Source organism: Carcharodon carcharias, chromosome 3 (assembly GCF_017639515.1).
Source record: "Carcharodon carcharias isolate sCarCar2 chromosome 3, sCarCar2.pri, whole genome shotgun sequence".
In the NCBI taxonomy this organism is placed as follows: Eukaryota; Metazoa; Chordata; class Chondrichthyes; order Lamniformes; family Lamnidae; genus Carcharodon; species Carcharodon carcharias.
Window position 1 is genome coordinate 158,828,093 of NC_054469.1, and position 19,468 is coordinate 158,847,560.

The following is a 19,468-nucleotide window of genomic DNA, read 5'->3' on the forward strand; positions in this document are numbered from 1 at the left end:
GAGAGTTGTGAATGGTGAACATTGTGCAATCATCAGCGAACATCCCCACTTCTGACCTTATGATGGAAAGAAGGTCATCAACGAAGCAGCTGAAGTTGGTTGAGCCTAGGACACTACCCTGAGGAACTCCTGCAGTGTTGTCTTGGAGCTGGGGTGACTGACCTCCAACAAATACAACCATCTTCCTTATTATTATGTATGACTCCAACCAGTGGAGAGTCTTCCCCCGGCCCCCCACATTCCCATTAATTACAGTTTTGCTGGGGCTCCTTGATGCCACATTCGGTCAAATGCAGCCTTGATATCAAGGGCAATCACTCTCACCTCACTTCGGGAGTTCAGCTCTTTTGTCCTTGTTTGAACCAAGGCTGTAATGAGCTCAGCAGCCGAGTGGCCCTGGTGGAACTGGCCGTCAGTGAGCAGGTTATTGCTAAGCAAATGCTGCTTGATAGCACTGTTGATGACCCCTTCCATTACTTTACTGATGATCAAGAGTAGACTGATGGGGAGGTAGTTGACCGGCTTGGTTTTGTCCTGCTTTCTGTGTACAGGACACACTTGAGCAATTTCCCACATAGCCAGGTAGATGTCAGTGTTGTAGCTGTCCTGGAACAGCTTGTTAGGGGTGTGGTAAGTTCTGGAGCACAAGTCTTCAGTACTATTGCAGGAATATTGTCAGGACCCATAGCCTTTGGAGTATCCAGTGTCTTCAGCCATTTCTTGATATCACATGGAGTGAAATGAATTGGCTGAAGACTGATCTGTGATGCTGGGAACCTCCGGAGGAGGCCGAGATGGATCATTCACTCGGCATTTCTGGCTGATGATTGTAGCAAATAATTCAGTCTTATCTTTTGCACTGATGTGCTGGGCTCCCCAACCATTGAGGATGGGGATATTTAATTCTCCATCACCATTCACGACTGGATGCTCCAGGACTGCAGAGCTTAGATCTGATCCATTGGTTGTTGGATCACTTAGGTCTGTCTAACACTTGCTGCTTATGATGTTTGGCATGCAAGTAGTCCTGTTTTATAGCTTCACCAGGTTGACACTTCATTTTTAGGTATGCCTGATGCTGCTCCTGGCATACCCTCCTGCACTCTTCAGTGGGCCAGGGTTGATCCCCTGGCTTGCTGGTAATGATAGATTGGGGGAAAATGCCAGGCCATGAAGTTAAAGATTACGTTCAAATACAATTTTCTGCTGCTGCCCACAGCGCCTCATTGGTTACCAGTCTAGCGCTGTTAGATCTGTTCAAAATCTATCCCATTTAGCACGGTTGTAAAGCCACTCAATACAATGGAGGGTATTCTCAATGTGAAAACGGGACTTCGTCTCCACAACGACTGTGCAGTGGTCACTCCTACCAATATTGTCATGGACAGATGCATCTGTGGCAGGCAGGTTGGTGAGGCTGAGGTCAAGTATGTTTTTCCCTCTTGTTGGTTTCCTCACCACCTGCCGCACAGCCAGTCGAGCAGCTATGTCATTTAGGACTCAGCCAGCTCAGTCAGTAGTGGTGCTACCGAGCCACTCTTGGTGATGGACATTGAAGTCCCCCACCCTAATACATTCGAAGCCCTTGCCACCCTCAATGCTTCCTTAAAGTGGTGTTCAACATGGAGGAGCACTGATTCATCTGCTGAGGGAGGGTGATAATTGGTAATCAGCAGGAGGTTTCCTTTCCCATGTTTTATCTCACGCCATGAAACTTTATGGGGACCAGAGTCGATGTTGAGGACTCCCAGGGCAACTCCCTCCTAACTGTATACCACCGTGCCGCCAGCTCTGCTGGGTCTGTCCTGCCGGTGGGACATGCCCAGGGATGGTGATGGTGGTGTCTGGGACATTATCTATAAGATATGATTCCGTGAGGATGACTGTGTCAGGCTGTTGCTTGGCTAGTTTGTGAGACAGCTCTCTCAATTTTGGCACTAGCTCCCAGATGTTAGTAAGGAGGACTTTGCAGGGTCAACAAGGCTGAGTTTGCTGTTGTCATTTCCAGTGCCTTGGGCAATGCTGGTTAGTCTGTCCGGTTTCATTCCTTTTTTTATTCATTCACGGGATGTGGGCTTTGCTGGCTGGGCCAGCATTTATTGCCCATCCCTAGCTGCCCTTGAGAAGGTGGTGGCGAGCTGGCTTTTTGAACCGCTGCAGTCCACGTGATGTAGGTACAGCCACCGTGCTGTTAGGAAGGGTTAGGGTTAGGATACAACTGAGTGGCTTGCTAGGTCATTTCAGAGGGCATTTAAGGATCAACCATATTGCTGTGGGTCTGGAGTCACATGTAGGCCAGACCAGGTAAGGCTGGAGTCAACCACTTGCTGTGGGTCTGGGTCACATGTAGGCCAGACCAGGTAAGGACAGCAGATTTCCTTCCATAAAGGGCATTAATGAACTAGATGGGTTTTTACAACAATTGACAAAGGTTTCATGGTCATCATTAGACTTCTCATTACAGAATTTTATTGAATTCAAATTCCACCATCTGTCATGGCAGGATTCAAACCCACGTCCCCAGAGCGGTACCCTGGGTCTCTGGGTTACTAGTCCAGTGACAATATCACTACACCACCTCCCCAGTTAATTATTCTTATTCTAAATTCCTCCTTGTCTTTTTCAATAGCCATCCTAAACCTTGGGATACAATGATCACTGTCCCCCAAAAGTTCCCTTAGTGAGACTTGGCCCACCTCATCCCCAAGATCCAGTCTAGCAATGCCTGCTTTGAACATAGTCTAGGGACTCTTGCCCTTCACATTACTACTTTATATTTGGATAATTAAAGCCCCCCATTATTACTACTCTCTGTGCAAGATTTCTTGAGTGCCACCACCCAAAGAGTCAGTGAGGGATGCACCCCGCCAATCACAGCAATCCTACAGCAATTTAACACTCTGATGAGCGTCAATTGAGAACTGCCAGACAACCTGAATGGTCCGCATCTCTGTAGTCCCAGTAGCAGCTGTGGCCAAGACTGCGACTACAAGCAATCAACAGATTCTAACTAATTCCCAGAGTCCTGGACCAGGAAAGTGTGAGGATCTCCTGCTGGGGGTGTAGAATAGGTGAGACCCATGGGGATGGGGTGAGGGAGCTCCTGATGAAGAGACCGGTGGGGGGCCAGAGAGCACACACAGAGGAAGACCTTGAGTGGGAGGGGTGGCAGGGGCACCCATGTAGAAATGAGGCTCTTGAAGGAGGCACCCCCTTTCCACCTGAGGCCTAATCAGGCTGACCTGTTGGGCTTCCCCCTGCCCCTGAGTTCCTTCTGTGAGCCGCAAAATTGAGACGGGGTGGGAAGTGGCCCTTTGGTGGCCAATAATTGGTCATTTAAGAGCCTCAATTGGACAAGGGCAGGCAGGCCATTCTAGGCCTTGCCTGCCCCAGAGTTTGGGGGTAGGTGGGAAGGCAGCAGGACGGCCACCCAGGGAATTTTAGTTGCCCCTGTCCTGTCGGAGGAGAACGGTATAATTCTGCACTTCTCTGTAATTCCCTTACAAATTCATTCTTCTACATCTTTCCCATTAGCTGGTGGCCCATAGGTTATACCGAACAATGTAATTGCACCTTTTTCTTCCTTAGCTCTTGCCAAAGAGATTCTCTCCTTGACCCGTCTGGGGCATCCTCCCTCTCCAGCATTGCAATGTTCTCCTTAATCAATACTGCCACTCCTCCTAACTTTTCTGAGCATCTTGTATCCCAGAATATTTAATATGCAGTCTTGCCCTTCCTTGAGACAAGTCTCTGATATCGCCAAACATCATATGTTTAAGCAAAATATTCACCATACTCCGCACATTCACATACATGTTCTATAACCCGAATTTAGACTTTATTACTATCCCACCAACATCAAACTCCTACTCTAGTACTACCTGTCTCTCCCAATATTCTTTATACCTTGGTATTCCTCTCTAGTATTACCTCATGTTCCCACACCCTTGCCAAGTTTGTTTCTTACTTCGGTGCTGCTTCATGCTCTCATCTGGACCTGGAAAACTGTATTAATTTTGCTTCCAATTTCCACACCTCCATCATTTTCACATGGTCCATCTCTGACACTTCCCTTCCCTTCCTTGACCTCTCTGACTCAGTTTCTGGTGATAGACTGTCCACCAATATCCATTACAAGCATACCAATCCCACAGCTACCTCGACTACAGCTCCTCACGCCCCGCTTCCTGTAAGGACTCCAGCCCATTCTCCAAGTTCCTTCGCCTGCGTCGCATCTGTTCCGATGATGCCACTTTCAAAAACAGTTTCTCTGACATGTCCTCCTTCTTCCTTAACCGAGGTTTTCCACCCATGGTCGTTGACAGGGCCCTCAACTGTGTCCGGCCCATCTCCTGCACATCAGCCCTCACACCTTCTTCTCCCTCCCAGAAACATGATAGGGTTCCCCTTGTCCTCACTTATCACCCAACCAGCCTCCGCATTCAAAGGATCATCCTCTGCCATTTCCGCCAACTCCAGTATGATGCCACCACCAAACACATCTTCCCTTCATCCCCCCGGCGGCATTCTGTGGGGATCGTTCCCTCCGTGAAACCCTGGTCCACTCCCCCATCTCCTCCTACACCTCAACCCCCTCACATGGCACCTTCCCATGCAACTGCAGAAGGTGCAAGACCTGCCCCTTTACTTCCTCTCTCCTCACCGTCCAAGGGCCCAAACACTCCTTTCAAGTGAAGCAGCATTTCACTTGCACTTCCCTCAACTTAGTCTACTGCATTCGTTTCCTCTACATTGGAGAGACCAAACGCAGACTGGGTGACCGCTTTGCAGAACACCTTCGGTCTGTCCGCAAGCATGACCCAGACTTCCATGTCGCTTGCCATTTCAACACACCACCCTGCTCTCATGCCCACATGTCCGTCCTTGGCTTGCTGCATTGTTCCAGTGAAGCTCAACGCAAACTGGAGGAACAGCACCTCATCTTCCGACTAGGCATTTTACAGCCTTCCGGACTGAATATTGAGTTCAACTATTTTAGATCATGAACCCTCTCCTCCATTCCCAACCCCTTTCTGATTTTCCCCCTCCCTTTTGTTTTTTCCAATTTATATAGATTTTTCTTTTCCCACCTATTTCCATTACTTTTAAATGTATTTCCATCCATTGTTTTATCTCTACTTTTTAGCCTTTTTCGATTCCTTCACCCCACCCCCACTAGGGCTCTCTGTGCCTTGCTTGTCCTGCTTTCTACCCTTAATTAGCACATTCCTTTAGATAATATCACCACCTTCAACACCTCTTTGTCCTTTTGTCTGTGACATCTTTTAGTTATCTCCACTTATCACTAGCCCTCTATCCAGCTCTTCTTGTCCCACCACCCACCCCCCGTTAAACCAGCTTATATTTCACCTCTTTTCTATCTTTCCTTAGTCTGTTGAAGAGTCATGCAGACTCGAAACGTTAACTGTGTTCCTCTCCGCAGATGCTGCCAGACCTGCTGAGTTTTTCCAGGTATTTTTGTTTTTGTTTCAAGTTAGTTTCAACCCTCCCCAACAGCAACAGCAAGAAAATTAGTCCTGGCTCTGTTTAGGTGCGATTCATCTGGCCTGTACAGGTCTGTAAGAAATGAGACCTTTAATAAATGATACTTTCTCAGAATAAGTATAGGATCTTTATGGAGTTGGTAGACATAGCTTAAGGTCACCTTGGCAGAGAAACTGTTTTCTTTATCTCAATGGAAAAACACAAACAGTCCCTAGAAATGTCAAGGTCTCCCAATTCAGGCTTCCATGTTGACATTCCTAAGTCAATCGGCCAGCACCTTGTGCATCCTTTTATCTATACTTGCAATGGCTTGCAAATGGCTCTGGCATAGCGTACCCTAATAAGTAATGGACAAAGGGGGAAGCAATGGACAAAGTGGGAGGTGGCCACCCTGATGTCTTAGGTACCTGGCCTGTATTCATTGACTAGAAGTGTTCAAACAAGTGATTAACATAGGATAAATTACCAGGCCCCGGAAATAAAGTATATTAACAGGTGCTCAGAAGCAGGGGCAGTCCTCATCTAGGCAGCCCCATCTTCAGATGGGAGACGGATCAGGGAAGATGGTGGAAGACCAAGGAAAACTGGAGAAAAGTTTCCTAACACATCGGCTAGAGAGCAGAATGCTTCCATCACAAGCTACTGAGATCAACACACTCTGTGCCAACCGGCCGTTCATCCTCTGGAGTCAGTGAGCCCCTCTGATTTGGTACAGGTTGTATGCTAATGCATCATATCTAAACTGTTGCTTCTTAATAAACTACCTCAAAATCACTTGAGTTTTAGATCATCTATATTAGGTAACCTGTGGTTCACGAACCTTAAAAATTACAGGTCCCATTTTTCCCAAAACTAATCCCAATGTCCCAACAATCTAAAGCCCTCCCTCCTGAACCATCTCTTGAGCCATGCATTCATCTGCTCTATTCTCCTATTTCTATACTCAATTGAGCATGGAACTTGGAAAAATCTGGAGATTATTATTATTTTTGATGTCCTGCTTGCTAATGCCCTACGTAGCTCGCTAAATTTTGACTGCAGGGCCATACCTCTCGTTCTACCCTTGTCTTTTCTTCCACTGTCTGTTCACCCTCCCCTGTTAGGGTGCTCTGCAACAGTTCAGTGACATCCTTGTCCATGACACCAGGGAAACAACATACCATCCTGGATTCATGTCAATGGCTTCAGAAATGACAACTGCTCCCCTAACTATTGAATCTCCAATAACTACTGCTCTTCCAGTCTTCTTCGTGCCCCTCTGAACAGCTGAGCCTGTGATGCAATGGACTTAGTTCATCTGAGGAGTGCTGCCTGAACCATCACTTCATCAGTATTCAGAACTGAATAATGCTTGGAGAGTGAGATGCACTCAGGGGGCTCCTGCACTATTTCTTCTTGACTACCTGGTGGTCATCCATTCCCCTTCCCCTTGCATACCCTTAAGCCGTGGGTGACCATACCTATAAATGTGCAATCCTCAAAGCTCGCAACCTTGTGAATGCACCACAGTGATGCTAGCTGCACCTCAAGCTCTGAAATCCGGAGCTCAAGTTGCTCTGGCTCATGATACTTAGTACACACATGGTTGTATCGGACACAGGAAATTTCCTGGAGTTCCCACATGGAAAAGGATGCGCGCTCCAGGGGTCAGAGATGCCTTGCCATCCCTCTATCTGTTAGATAATAAAACTTACTTCTTAAAAAAAAAATCACCATCCAGGTAGTTCCCTTCTTCTACTGCCACTTAAATATAGGGAGGTTAATTGAAATGCCTTACTTAACCCTTACTATCAAAAGATTTTTTGGAAATTTTTAAATTTCTCAGCTCCTTAGACTAACTCCCTAACTTAGGAGAAAGGGAAACAAAGCTACAATAGTCACCAGCCAATAAACTATTCTCCCACACTTCAGTGCTCCCAGTCTGCTTCACACTCCTCCAATTTTGCTTCACAGTGATCCTGACCTGCTTCACACTCTTCCCAGTGCAGAGTTCAGAGAGTCTGTTGCTAATGCCTTACAAAAATACTTTAGCATTAGCTCACAAGCAAAGGATAGCTTGACATTTTTCCAGAGTTCTGCCTTGGAAATTAAAGAGCAACCAATCTCTGACCCTGCCCTAAACTCTCAACTTAGCAATTAATTTCTGAAAAATGGGGGATCCCTTTATCTTCATATAATACCACAGCAGCAACTATTCTTGGGGATTAATTGTCTACATTCCAAATTGGGGTGAAAGTAATTCATGGCACAGGTTCTCACTCTCTCAAATGTACAGAGTTAGTTGTTCATAACTGCAGCAATGAAAATTTTGTGTCCTAAATTCTCAACTCATTTAACTTTGAAAGGCAAAGCTAGAGACACAAGCCTTATGACTTAAAAAACTAGTAAGCTGCAGCTTTATTATTTTTCATAACCAATCAGCATAGGAAAATTAACAGTTAAAAAGTTGCACAGTGCAAATCTTCAGAGAATTTGGCATGGATAACAATTAGTGCCCCAAACATCATAAACATCAGTGTGACATTTAGTGTAGAAACAAAGAAAACAACTCTTGCAAAGCTTGAGAAAGCTACTACATTAACAATAAAAATCCTGAATCTCAAGGAAATTAACTGGTGTGGCACAACAGTACAACTAACATTATAATGAATGGGGGATGGTAGCATAGTGGTAATGTTGCTGGACTAGTAATCTGGACTAATGCTCTGGAGACATGAGTTCAAGTCCCACCATTGCAGCTGAGGGGATCTGATATACTCGGGAAGTGATAAAACGCTAGCCTCATTAATAATGATCACAAAATTACCAGATTATCATTAAAAACACATCTGGTTCACTAATTCTCTTCAGCAAAAAAAATCTGTAACCCTTACCTGATTTGGCCTATATTTGACTCCAGACCCATAGCAATGTGGTTGATTGACTGTTAATTGCCCTCTGAAATGGTTTAACACTCAGTTGTTAAACCATTACAGCAAAGTTCAATAAGAATAAAACCGGATGGACCACATGGCATTAATCTAGGCACTCCCCAAGAGCACTGCGAGTGTGCCTACATCACATGGAATGCAGCCATCCAAGAAGGCAGCTCACCACCACTTTCTCAGGGGCAAGTATGGATTGGCAACAAATGCTGGCTTTGCCAATGACACTCACATCCCAAGCACAAATAAAAAAAGGCACAACTGCAAGAGGGAACCACATAGCAGTAAATCACAGGTCTTGGCTTAACTACTGCAAGGGTGTCAGGTCTTAAGGTAACTGATGAGATTTTCCCCCTTCCATTTGGAAGCTGAATCAATAAGGAAGAATTACATTGTTTGCTTTATGTAGACGATAAAAGTAATTTTTCAGTTACTAACAGTAAACCAGAATGGTAATTATGCCTCACTTCTCATAGTTTTCTTTGTAAAATGCCAGTGAAGCATAAATTTCATTATCTTGTACTGCCTTATCTCTATTGGTCTGTGTTTGACAGTTATACCTTAATGTAAATCACTTTCTCATGAGTAGTGAATCAACTGCTGAACTGAGCTAAAATGTTGCGAAGAAACAATTTGGTTAAACCCAACAGATTGAATTAGCAACTTGATGAACCGATAGCAATGGAGCTACTAAGCTTTAAATACTAGGAAATGTGTATTCTTAGAAAAAAAACACACGCTTCTCAGCAAATTCCTGATAAAGCCAACGACATAAGAAAACCACAAGCCACGAGTGCACCCAATATATATATACACATATTTAAAGAGACATAACATACCACATAACTTGGCCTACATCTTTTAAAAATTCACAACCACCTTTTTTCTAAATTCTGCATATGACTATCTTGCCTCAATTGTAGTAAAACATAATAGCAGCTCAACAGTTAACACCTAAATGAAAACTTTACAAAGCCTTTGGTAGGCAGTGACTATTTGCCTCAATGTGTACATTATAGGATTATTATAAGTGCAGCATTGGATATCATTATGACTGCACATGATCATGAATTCAGCAACATGAACCAGTTGTTTAGGCAGCGTAACCATTAATATTATGGCTTTCACTTCTGTTTATCACATGCAATCTGAATGCTTTGTTTTGAAGTGAAATGATAGCATCTATGAATATTAGACCCACTACTAAAAACGACTATTGGCAGCAACTAAGTTATCGTTCACATGTCTTACACATCAGCAAACACGAGGAACCATCACAAGATTAAGTTGGTAAGAAACTAATTTATTAATTTAGCAAGGGAAGGGTGGGAAAATAGCAAGACTTCTGTTTAAGATGCTTTTGGTCCAGCCTTGGCCCACACACATCCCCGCCCTTTTTGGGACATCATTTGCTAACATGCAAGTGTTAAGACACCATACTTGTATGCCTCCATCAATTCCAATCTGAAATCAGTTGCTAGATGTGAATGAGCTGGGGAGATGACATTTCCCCCCACCCCCTCCACAAGAGGATGTGCCCAAGATGCAGAATTTAACCTGTAGGAGCAACCCCACAGCCCTCTTATTTGCTCTTCCTTACAAGAAAATTTCTGGCTTCAGTTTGGCTTGCAGTCAAAAATAAACAACTTTGTGTCTTGTTTACTGAATCTGCATTACTCCACTGGCAAGGGACCATCATCCTTTGCATGATAATATCATGGCCCCTCCATAACATCTCATTTTCATGTTTCATTACTGTTGGTCTCAGCAACATGACTAGGCAGCTGAGTATGCTTCAGAGCCAGCGAGATCAGCATCTTCAAATCGTGGATACTGATAACAGTGGGATTTTAACTGTAGGCAATGGTGTAAAACGAGGGATTTTGAATCACTGCCCATTAAGCAGCCCATGCAATTTTCTTTTCAAATGAAGTCAACGTAAAAGAAAGTTGAGAGAATGTATAAAAGATAGTTGATACGATAGCGCCCATGTTACATTAAAATTATCCCCAAACATTTGTAATCTGGAAAACATTAGCTTAATTTGAATTCCAAAATTTCATTTGAATTTAACCATTGAAAGATCTGGAAATTGTAGACAATTATTTTAAAGTGTTTTACTACCATGATTTGAATAACTTAAAGCCTGCTCTTTAGTATAAGTATTGCAATTAACTCATAACTTATTTTATTTACAATTAACTCTAAGTTGTGCGCATACCACTCTTCAGATCAAAACAAGATATTTGAGAATATAAATAGAAGCTTCAAGTTAAAGAAAACCGTGGGGGAAGTGTTTTACACTACTTCCCCAAAGTAACCTTTTAAAGGCCACATGGGCCTGACGAAGAAGATTACAGGATGTTGTCTCACAGTATGGTTGACAGTTTTTAAAAGTAAACAAACAAAAAAATTACATTATTATAGCACAGTAACTAAAAAGGAAACTGGTGGCAGATGGTTATATTGGAACGTTCTTAATTTTTGTTTAGTTTAAAAAAAATTGCAAGGTCATGCGACTTTAGTACTTAAAATACATATTTCTGTTTCCACTTATGATTTTTTTGCTGCTACTTCAAAGTAGCAATAGTCAATTACAAATAAAGGGTTTTTGGGCCAAATTCTTTTGTCTTTGAGTCCTTGAGTATCAAATGATCAGACACTTTGATTATGCTATTGTGCCTAGCTATACTTTATTGATTTTCAAACATCTCTATGTGTGGGACTCCCTGATAACGTTGGGGCCCAGTCCTCATTCCCAAATGATAACATCAGGAATGGCAGAGGAAGAGTGTTAAGCAGTAGAAAATGTTTATTAGAGGAAATAGAACCAATATGCTAATCAGCTACACAGAAGTTTAACTGGCCATGCACAGATCTGATAACCTTGGGGATCCCTTCATGAAATCCATGGTCCAGGAAACCCCAATTGAAACCTATATCATACATATCATATTGTTATAGTCATATTTCCTTTGAATGATCAGATAGAGATTTATACTATAAATCACTGACTATTAATCCATTCCCCCAAATTCCATACATACAGACAGAAAGGGAGAAAGACCAATTATGTCAGATATGTTGGCCAGGATTCTCCATGCTACTGGCATCAGGCGTGTTCGGTGGCGTGAGTGGGAGGACCACGTTTCCCACCATCAGATGTCGGGAACCTCACTGTAATACATCAACATATTATGCGGGGGGGGGGGGGGGGGGGGGTGAAGGATGAAGTACGGGTGGAGGGAGGAGTCCAGAAGGGGGAAGGCGTAAAGCTGGAGGAAAAAGTGAGTGTTGGTCTGCGGGAGTCAGGAAGGAGGAAGGCTGGAGGAAGAAGTGAGACTGGAGGAAGAGGTAATGCTGCAGGAAGGAGTCGGGAAGGGGGAAGGACTAAGGGTAGTGGATGAAGTAAGGGTGTCTGAGGGAGTCAGGAAGGGGATGGACTAAGTGGGGAGGGAGTCTTGTTGGGGGTGGGGGGGGTGGGAGGACTAATGGTGGGGAGGGATTCCTGGAGAGAAGGGGTTCTGGTGTGGGAGAAAGGGGATCCGGGGGTGACGGAATGGGAGAAGTGGTCCAGAGGAGTGATGTCCAGGTGAACATGCAAGGGAGGGGTCTGATGGGTCCATGACTGCCTCCTGGGGAGCGAACTGAGGGTGGGAATGATTTGAGAGAATGGCTGAGGGTGGAGTGAGGTGGTAGGGTGGGAGGGTGAGGGTTCAATGGCAGCAGTAGAAAGGATGGCGAGGGTGGTTGTTGAGGACTCTGAGGCAGGCACAGACCCTGTATGGGAAGGTGGAGGTAATGTGAATGGGTGTGGGATTTTCGGGGAGGAAGGGAATGTGCACATTCACCTGGACATCCTTGAAGGAAAAGGAATGTGGCTGGTAGGTCACGGAGGGGAAGTGGAAGGTGATGCCAGGAGGGTCAACTGTGATGGTGGAAAGGAAATGGGTGACTTGGGGAGGGGAAAAGATGGGGAAGCACATGGAAAACTGAATCCAGACCATGCTGTCTAAATCGAAAGTGAAACGACAGTCATGGTGGGAAAGATCAGGTGCTGCATGGGAGTGTGATCATTGGGTGGGTAGAGATGCAGGTCAGCTCAGATGGACAACTGAAAGCTAACCCCCAGCAGGCAGCAATTAAAATGCTCAGGACATTGAGGTGAGTGTGATACGTGAAGGATCTGCGTGCATGGGAGCATGCTTGTATGAGGCTCCAAAAGGCCCTGCCCCACACACACACGCACTTCTCCCTCCAGAATCACTCGTTGGCCAGCTGCTCCCTCTGTGGTGACAGAGGATGAGGTTGAGGGGGTCACAGGCAAAGGGGACTTGGAGGGAGCAGACAGCCTCTGAGATAACCGAGTGGACGACCCAGGGATGTCCAGCTGCTACCTCTCCACCTTTCCGGTGCCCTAGGGCCCCAGCCTGACTCCTGGAGAACACCTGGAGGGACATCGGGATGCCTCATTTCTCTCTCGCATTGCCACTGCAGGAACTCATCCATGGCTCCTGCGATGGAGTGCAGGTCTGCACACATCTCCACGATATGCTGGACCAGGGTCTCCACAGCATCCACTATCCTCCCCATGGAAATGTCCATGTGCACATGTGGGCACCACTTCATCAGAGAGAGGGCAAACGCACTCCTCAGACTCATGTGCCAGTCTGCTGAGGGCTTCCAACAGTTCCGCGTCATGTTCCCATGCCTTCTGCTGACTCTCTAGGATGAGTTGGAAGGCCAGCTCAGGCTTGTCACCTGACTCGGACCTCATAGATGCCTCTTCCCCAGCAGTGCTCTGAGTGCCGGGGAGCTTGGCCGAACCTGCCTCCACCTGCTGCAGACATGTGTCTGTGCAGTGACCACCAGATTGTGAACCCGAGCCTGCTTGAGATCTAGATCCCACCGAGATGTGTGTCTCTGCGCTGGTGCAGGGTGTGGGTAAGCGCTGTGATGAGTCTTCCAGGTTAATTAATTCCAGCTCTTCAATGGAGGAGGTGTCCTCTTGGCTGGAGCTGAGGACCTGGATGGAGCTGAGGGACTGGCTGGCTGAGGGCAGTGGTCATTTGGCAGATTTCCCTGTGAATCAAAGTTGAGATAATTAGTGCATGGCAGCAGAGTCAAAAGCAGGAGTGAGAGCATTCACAGTTGCATTGACAGAGGGATGATGTGGTGCAAGATCCTTACAACAGTGCTCGCTGCCCACCTCACCGTCGTCACCGGCACGGTCCATGTCCTCACCAGTCAGCATGATGGCACACTCCTCAAAGTGAACGAGGGGTTTAATGCTGGCCACTCCACTCCAGGTTTGGGACCTCTTCCTACTGACGTGAACAGGCTTCTCCTGTATGAAAACAGATGGAGAGAGTGTGAGCAGGACACATGGCACTGCCTGGCGTTTTTGTGTGGTGAGCGGAGCCATGGACGGGATGAGGACATGAGCTCCAGAGGATATGAGCCTAATGGAGATGTGAGGGTGTGTGTGAGAGTTAACCATGTTGCCCCTTGAGGTGTGAGGTCCCTGTGCATGTGTGATGGGTTTGTGAGTCTGAGACTTGAGAGTGATAAGAAGAGTAAATTACCTTGGCGGAACAGATGAGGCCATTCATCTTGTAGCAGCACTGGGTGGCTGTCCTCTTTTGAAGGGCTTTGCGCTGACTACAGCTGCCACCACCTCCCAAGGTGGATTAGTGAGGTCCCTCCCCATCCTGCGGCCAAAATGGAGATAGATGACATTACAGCAATCATTCACTGCATCCAAAAGGTGCTGGAGGGACACATCATTGAACCTGCAGGCTGCAATCCCTTTGCCTTTCAGGGCCATCCTCTCTTCTGTGCAGGAGTCCTGGGTTGGAAGTACTGAGATGTGTGCATGTGCTGGACTTTAAATATGGCGAGGAGAACAAGAAACCACCCGCCTTGGAAATGGCATGCTTCCCAGGAATGCATAATTAATGGGGAGGGTTTGGGATGATACGGCGTGAAAAGCCACCAATGCGGCCAGTGGGTAAAACATCGTTTTCCCCGCCCACTATCGCACTTAGTGCAAATCTGGGGTGAATCTGCCCTTTGTCTTTTGATATTCCCAAAGACCTGGGCAGGAAAATCACATGATCTTCTCCTTTGACAGATCAGACTTCAATTGGGCAGAGCATGCAGAGGGACCTTGGCGTGGCGATACAACGATCATTAAAAGGTGGCAGAAAAAGTAGATTAGGCCATGAAAAGGGCAAACTGAATCTTTGGTTTTGTGTTAAAAGGTGCAGAATACATAAGCAAAAAGGAAAGGCTGCATTTGTATAAAACCTTAACTGGGCTTTTGTCGATAACTCTGGATCAGTAACCCATTCCATTCTGACTTATTACAATCAGGGTGACAGCTGAATGATGAAGTTTAACTGTAACTGTTGAAATTTTATTTAAGGAATATAATGCAGTTTGTGTCATTTAAAAACCACAATTTTTGAAATAACTAATCAATGTCTGGAACCCTTGAGCAAATGATCTTCTTGGAAAATTGGCTGTTGGATGTATGAAAGGGGTCTCTGAACTTGTAAATTCACAACTCCTAAAATTAAATGGCAATCAAAAAGGGAGAGAATATGCTGGGTAAATGTTATTGATGTTTAACAATGCTGACTGCTAGCACATCAGAGCATGAGGTCAGCAATAGGGGTGCCAAATGCTCAGGCAAGTGTAATAAAGGTCATGTGAAAGCTAAGGGAGAGTTGCAGCAGAGATACCACATAGCAATGAGAAGAAAGGATATAAAGGGAGAGGATCTTCATCTAGATGGGGAGCTACAAAGAATCCTCCATGGATCCCAGAAAACTAATAGCCATTATATCTTGGCTGTTGGCAAAGTTGTCCCATAGCAAGAATGCAGTCTCATGCCCTCTTACTGAATGGTCATGTTGCTGTTTTTCTGTTATACTTAAAGTCTGTCACAAGTAAATATTCAACTGATTTTTAAATGTTTGCAGGTGTGTAGCTGTGTCTGATTTAACAAGCCTGATTATATTTAATAGGGGTGGGAGACGGTAGCATAGTGATAATGTCACTGGACTAGTAACCCAGACACCCAGGCTAACCATCTGGGGACATAGGTTTGAATCCTACCATGGCAGCAGATGCAATTTGAATTCAGTTAATAAATCTGGAATATAAAGCTAGTCTCAGTGATATGACCATGAAACTATTATTGATTGTGGTAAACACCCATCTGGTTCATTAATGTACTTCAGGCAAGGAAATCTGCCACCCTTACTTGGTCTGACCTACATGTGACTCTAGACCCACAGCATTGTGGTTGACTTTCAACAGCCATCCGAAATGGCCTAGCAACTTTGGATAAGCAGTTTTACAAAGGGTATATAGTTTTTATTCATTCACGGGACATGGACTTCGCTGGCTGGCCCATCCGTAGTTGCCCTTGAGAAGGTGGTGGTGAGCTGCCTTCTTGAACCGCTACAGTCCATGTGGTGTAGTTACACCCACAGGATATAAAAGCAATTAAAGTAAAGCATAGATACAGTAGGAAGTTACCTGCAATGAGTTTTGAAGCAAGACTTGAAAAGCTAGGACTTTTATCATTAAAGTTTAAGAGGTGACCTAATAAGATTAAGAAGGTTCGATTAGATAAATAGAGACAGGTTATTTCTATTGGTCAGCCAGATGGCATCATAAAGCCAAGTTATGATAATCACAAAATAAAGGATAGACTAAAAAAATACAAAACGTTGTTGAAATAAAGTCCTTAAATTCTTTTAAAAGGTAATTACAGTTTCATGAAAATAATAATATTGAAGGATATGCGAGGAGCAGCAGAGAAACTAAGCAGCTGATGGAGAAAAACACCAGTGCAGATTGTTGGGTCAAATGGCCCGTGTGTTGAAACATTCCATGATTGTGTACAAATTATAAATCAGAAAACTGACTATCAAAGCTGCTTGAAATACTGGAATTCAGTGAAGTTGAACAAAAATGTTTTTTTTTAGCCAAATAAACAGCGTGGGTGGTTTAATATTCGGTGGGATCCAATGAAAGGGGTTTCTTATTCTTCTAATAAAATCACCAACATTAAAATGATAAGAAAACAGAAAACTGACAAAAGATTTTGCTTCAAGTAGCAAAAGTCATACTTGTGGTTTCCTCATAGTTCTACTGAAATTGAAATTCTAATTAATATTCCCTCTGCTAAACAACTTAAAAGAAAGAATCATTCTCACCAGATTTGTTATTCCCACAGACCTGCTGAAGCTTGTGAAACATTTCAGGAATTCAGTGAAGTGTGCAGGATGTTTGGAATTCAAGCCAGAACATTGTTAAGAGGCTCAGTTAAAAGTTGGAGAAATAAAATGAAAACGAACCTATGGACCTCAATACACAATAATTTCTCCTTTTCTGAAATTTTCCAGGTGCCATTGAAAATATATTTTTTGTACAACACAGCATTTAAAATCTGAATGATAAATAGGCACATGACACAATGGGTTAGATTTTCATCTTTACTGTCCTGGGTAACAAGCCAGCAGAGTGGACTAATCACCCTTTAGAGAACTACCCAATTTCATTCCACTGATTTTAATCCAGATTACCGACCAGACAGCGAAGGTGAAAGTCTATCCCAACATTGCCATGATGCAGAATTAACTTTCATTTGATAGTTAAGGCACTGGGATGAAAGGCACTTAAAATTTTCAGCAGCTAATCCTTAATATTGTTTCCTATAAAACTAAATGCTTATTAATTGCTGAGATAATTTGCCTTCTGAAATGGCCTAGCAAGGTCATGACATGGTGCATATCATTTAATTCATAGCTGCTGTTGGTATACTTTGTACAGCTTTGGATAAGCAGTTTTACAAAGGGTATATGATTTTTATTCATTCACAGGACATGACCCTCCAATAGTGCGGCACTCCCTCAGTACTGAGGGAGGCACTCCCTTCGACAGTGTGGCGCTCCCTCAATGCACAATGCTCAGATCCGTTGCTAGAGTGACTAGCAATGCTATATTTGACAGGATGCATCAGGCAAAATCCTAAACTTGCAGCAGTTACTGTAAGTCCTCGTTTAACGTTTCCCTGTTTAGTGTTGTTTCGCTTTAACATTGGTAAATTATTGGGACCTGTAATCGCGTTGAACTTCGCGAGATTCGTTTAAACGTTGTTTTCCATGTGACCGAATTGGCGCCATTTTGAAACAACCTATCCCTGCTCCCCGACCTCTGGATTGTGCCTCTCCCCACTTTACAAACTCTTAAGTTGTGGCCTCCTCTCGTCCCCAACCCACCCTCTCACCGAATATCCCATTTCCTGACTCACTCTCTCATTGCTTCCCTCACTTGGACCTGCACTCCAGTTCAAGGTCCAGATCCAATCTGAAGCCAGAGCTGGAAGTACAAGTCCTGATGGTGCAGAAGTGCCGAGTTAGGGCTGCTGCAATCCATTTTTTTGTTTAAAATGACTGTCAAAGCTGCTCCTACTTCTAAACAAGGGTTCAGGAGAGGGAAGAGATAAGGGGGAACATTAAAAAAAAAATGATCATAGCTGACCCAGCTCAACACTTCTGCACCATCAGGATTCACACTTCTACAATGTTGTATCATCACCACTGATCACTATGTTGCGTTAAAGTGCCATTACTGTTGTGTCTCAATTATATGATCTTGAGACTTACATAATTAAACATGGACTATTTAATTTTTTGTTTTTTTGTTTTTATCTCTGTGTTTAATTGACTGCCACTGCTCTTCAAGAAATGCCTACCTCCTTAAAGAAGTTCTGTTCATCTCTGCGACAAGATTTCCATATCTCTCTTTTGCCTTGCTCACCTTCATTGCTTTCCATTTCTCTCCTGGTGTTTGACAAGGTGTTTACTAAAACCCGCTTTCACAGCCATATCTCCTTTCTCAATGACTGTCTCCGTCTCTGACTTACCCCACGTGGATTTCAACTGAAATTCCACCCGTCATGTTTCGAAGCCACCCAGGATTACAGGTATCTCCGGGACATAAAACGTTTCTCGGACTGCTGTTCCCGTCGCATCCTGAAATCCACACTCAATGTCATGTGCCACCATATGGACACACTTGACCTCTCCCTCCAGCAGCACCAGCATACCCTTTTTCAAAGCTGCGCGTGCCCCCAGTTTCATTTTATTCCTCGTCTCATCCGACGCCTCAACAAGAAACTTTTTCTCTTTCTCTCAAGTGCTAAGGAACGCAAGCTCCAACAACTCATCGACACCAACACCCATCTAGGACCCTCCACCCCTGCCTGTCCCTCCGTCCCCACCCCATCTTCCAATCCCAGCCCCAGCCGTGTATTCACTATACCCCCTGACCTTCCCCTCTCCGATGCTGAACGTTCAGTGCTCAGCAAAGGACTTAGTTTCATTCCCTTACGTCCTCACCTCAATGAATTTCGGGCTCGGCATGATGCTGAACTCTTCTTCCGCCGTCTTCGTCTCCGGGCTCACTTCTTTGGGCAGGAGTCCTCTCCCCGTTCAACAGATCCTTTCACCCACCTCCAATATTCTCCCTCCCTCTGGATTCTTACCTTCTCTTGATCTTTTCATTGAGAACTGTCGGCGCGACATTAGTCGTCTCAATTTCTCTGCTCCTCTCACCGATTCTAATCTGTCTCTCTCTGAACTTACTGCACTCCGTTCTCTCAGGTCCAACCCTGACATTATCATCAAACGTGCTGGCAAGGGTGGTGCTGTTGTTGTCTGGCGCACTGACCTCTACCTCACGGAGGCTGAGCGTCAACTCGCAGACACTTCCTCCTACCTCTCCCTGGACCATGAACCCACCACTGAACATCAAGCCATTGTTTCCAGGACTGTCACTGACTTCATCTCCTCTGGGGATCTTCCTCCCACAGCTTCCAACCTGGTAGTCACCCAACCTCGGACGGCCCGCTTCTACCTCCTATCCAAAATCCACAAACAGAACTGTCCTGGTAGACCGATCATCTCAGCTTGCTCCTGCCCCACAGAACTCATTTCTCGTTATCTTGACTCCCTTCTCTC

At 44.8% G+C, this 19,468-nt stretch overlaps 1 protein-coding gene across 3 annotated transcripts in view; it reads right to left on the minus strand.

The window, feature by feature from the left end:
* Positions 1–19,468, minus strand: part of LOC121276392 (apoptosis regulator Bcl-2-like) — a 171,996-nt gene that overhangs the window by 101,556 nt on the left and 50,972 nt on the right. Inside the window, exon 2 of one of the 3 annotated variants that reach the window (XM_041184738.1) lies at positions 14,018–14,140. The exons of the other annotated variants lie outside the window; for them this stretch is intronic. Within the exon in view, the coding sequence (XP_041040672.1) occupies positions 14,120–14,140 (21 nt within the window). The 3' untranslated portion in view covers positions 14,018–14,119. Of the gene's footprint in view, positions 1–14,017; positions 14,141–19,468 lie in introns of those variants that run through there. 3 annotated transcript variants of the gene reach the window in all.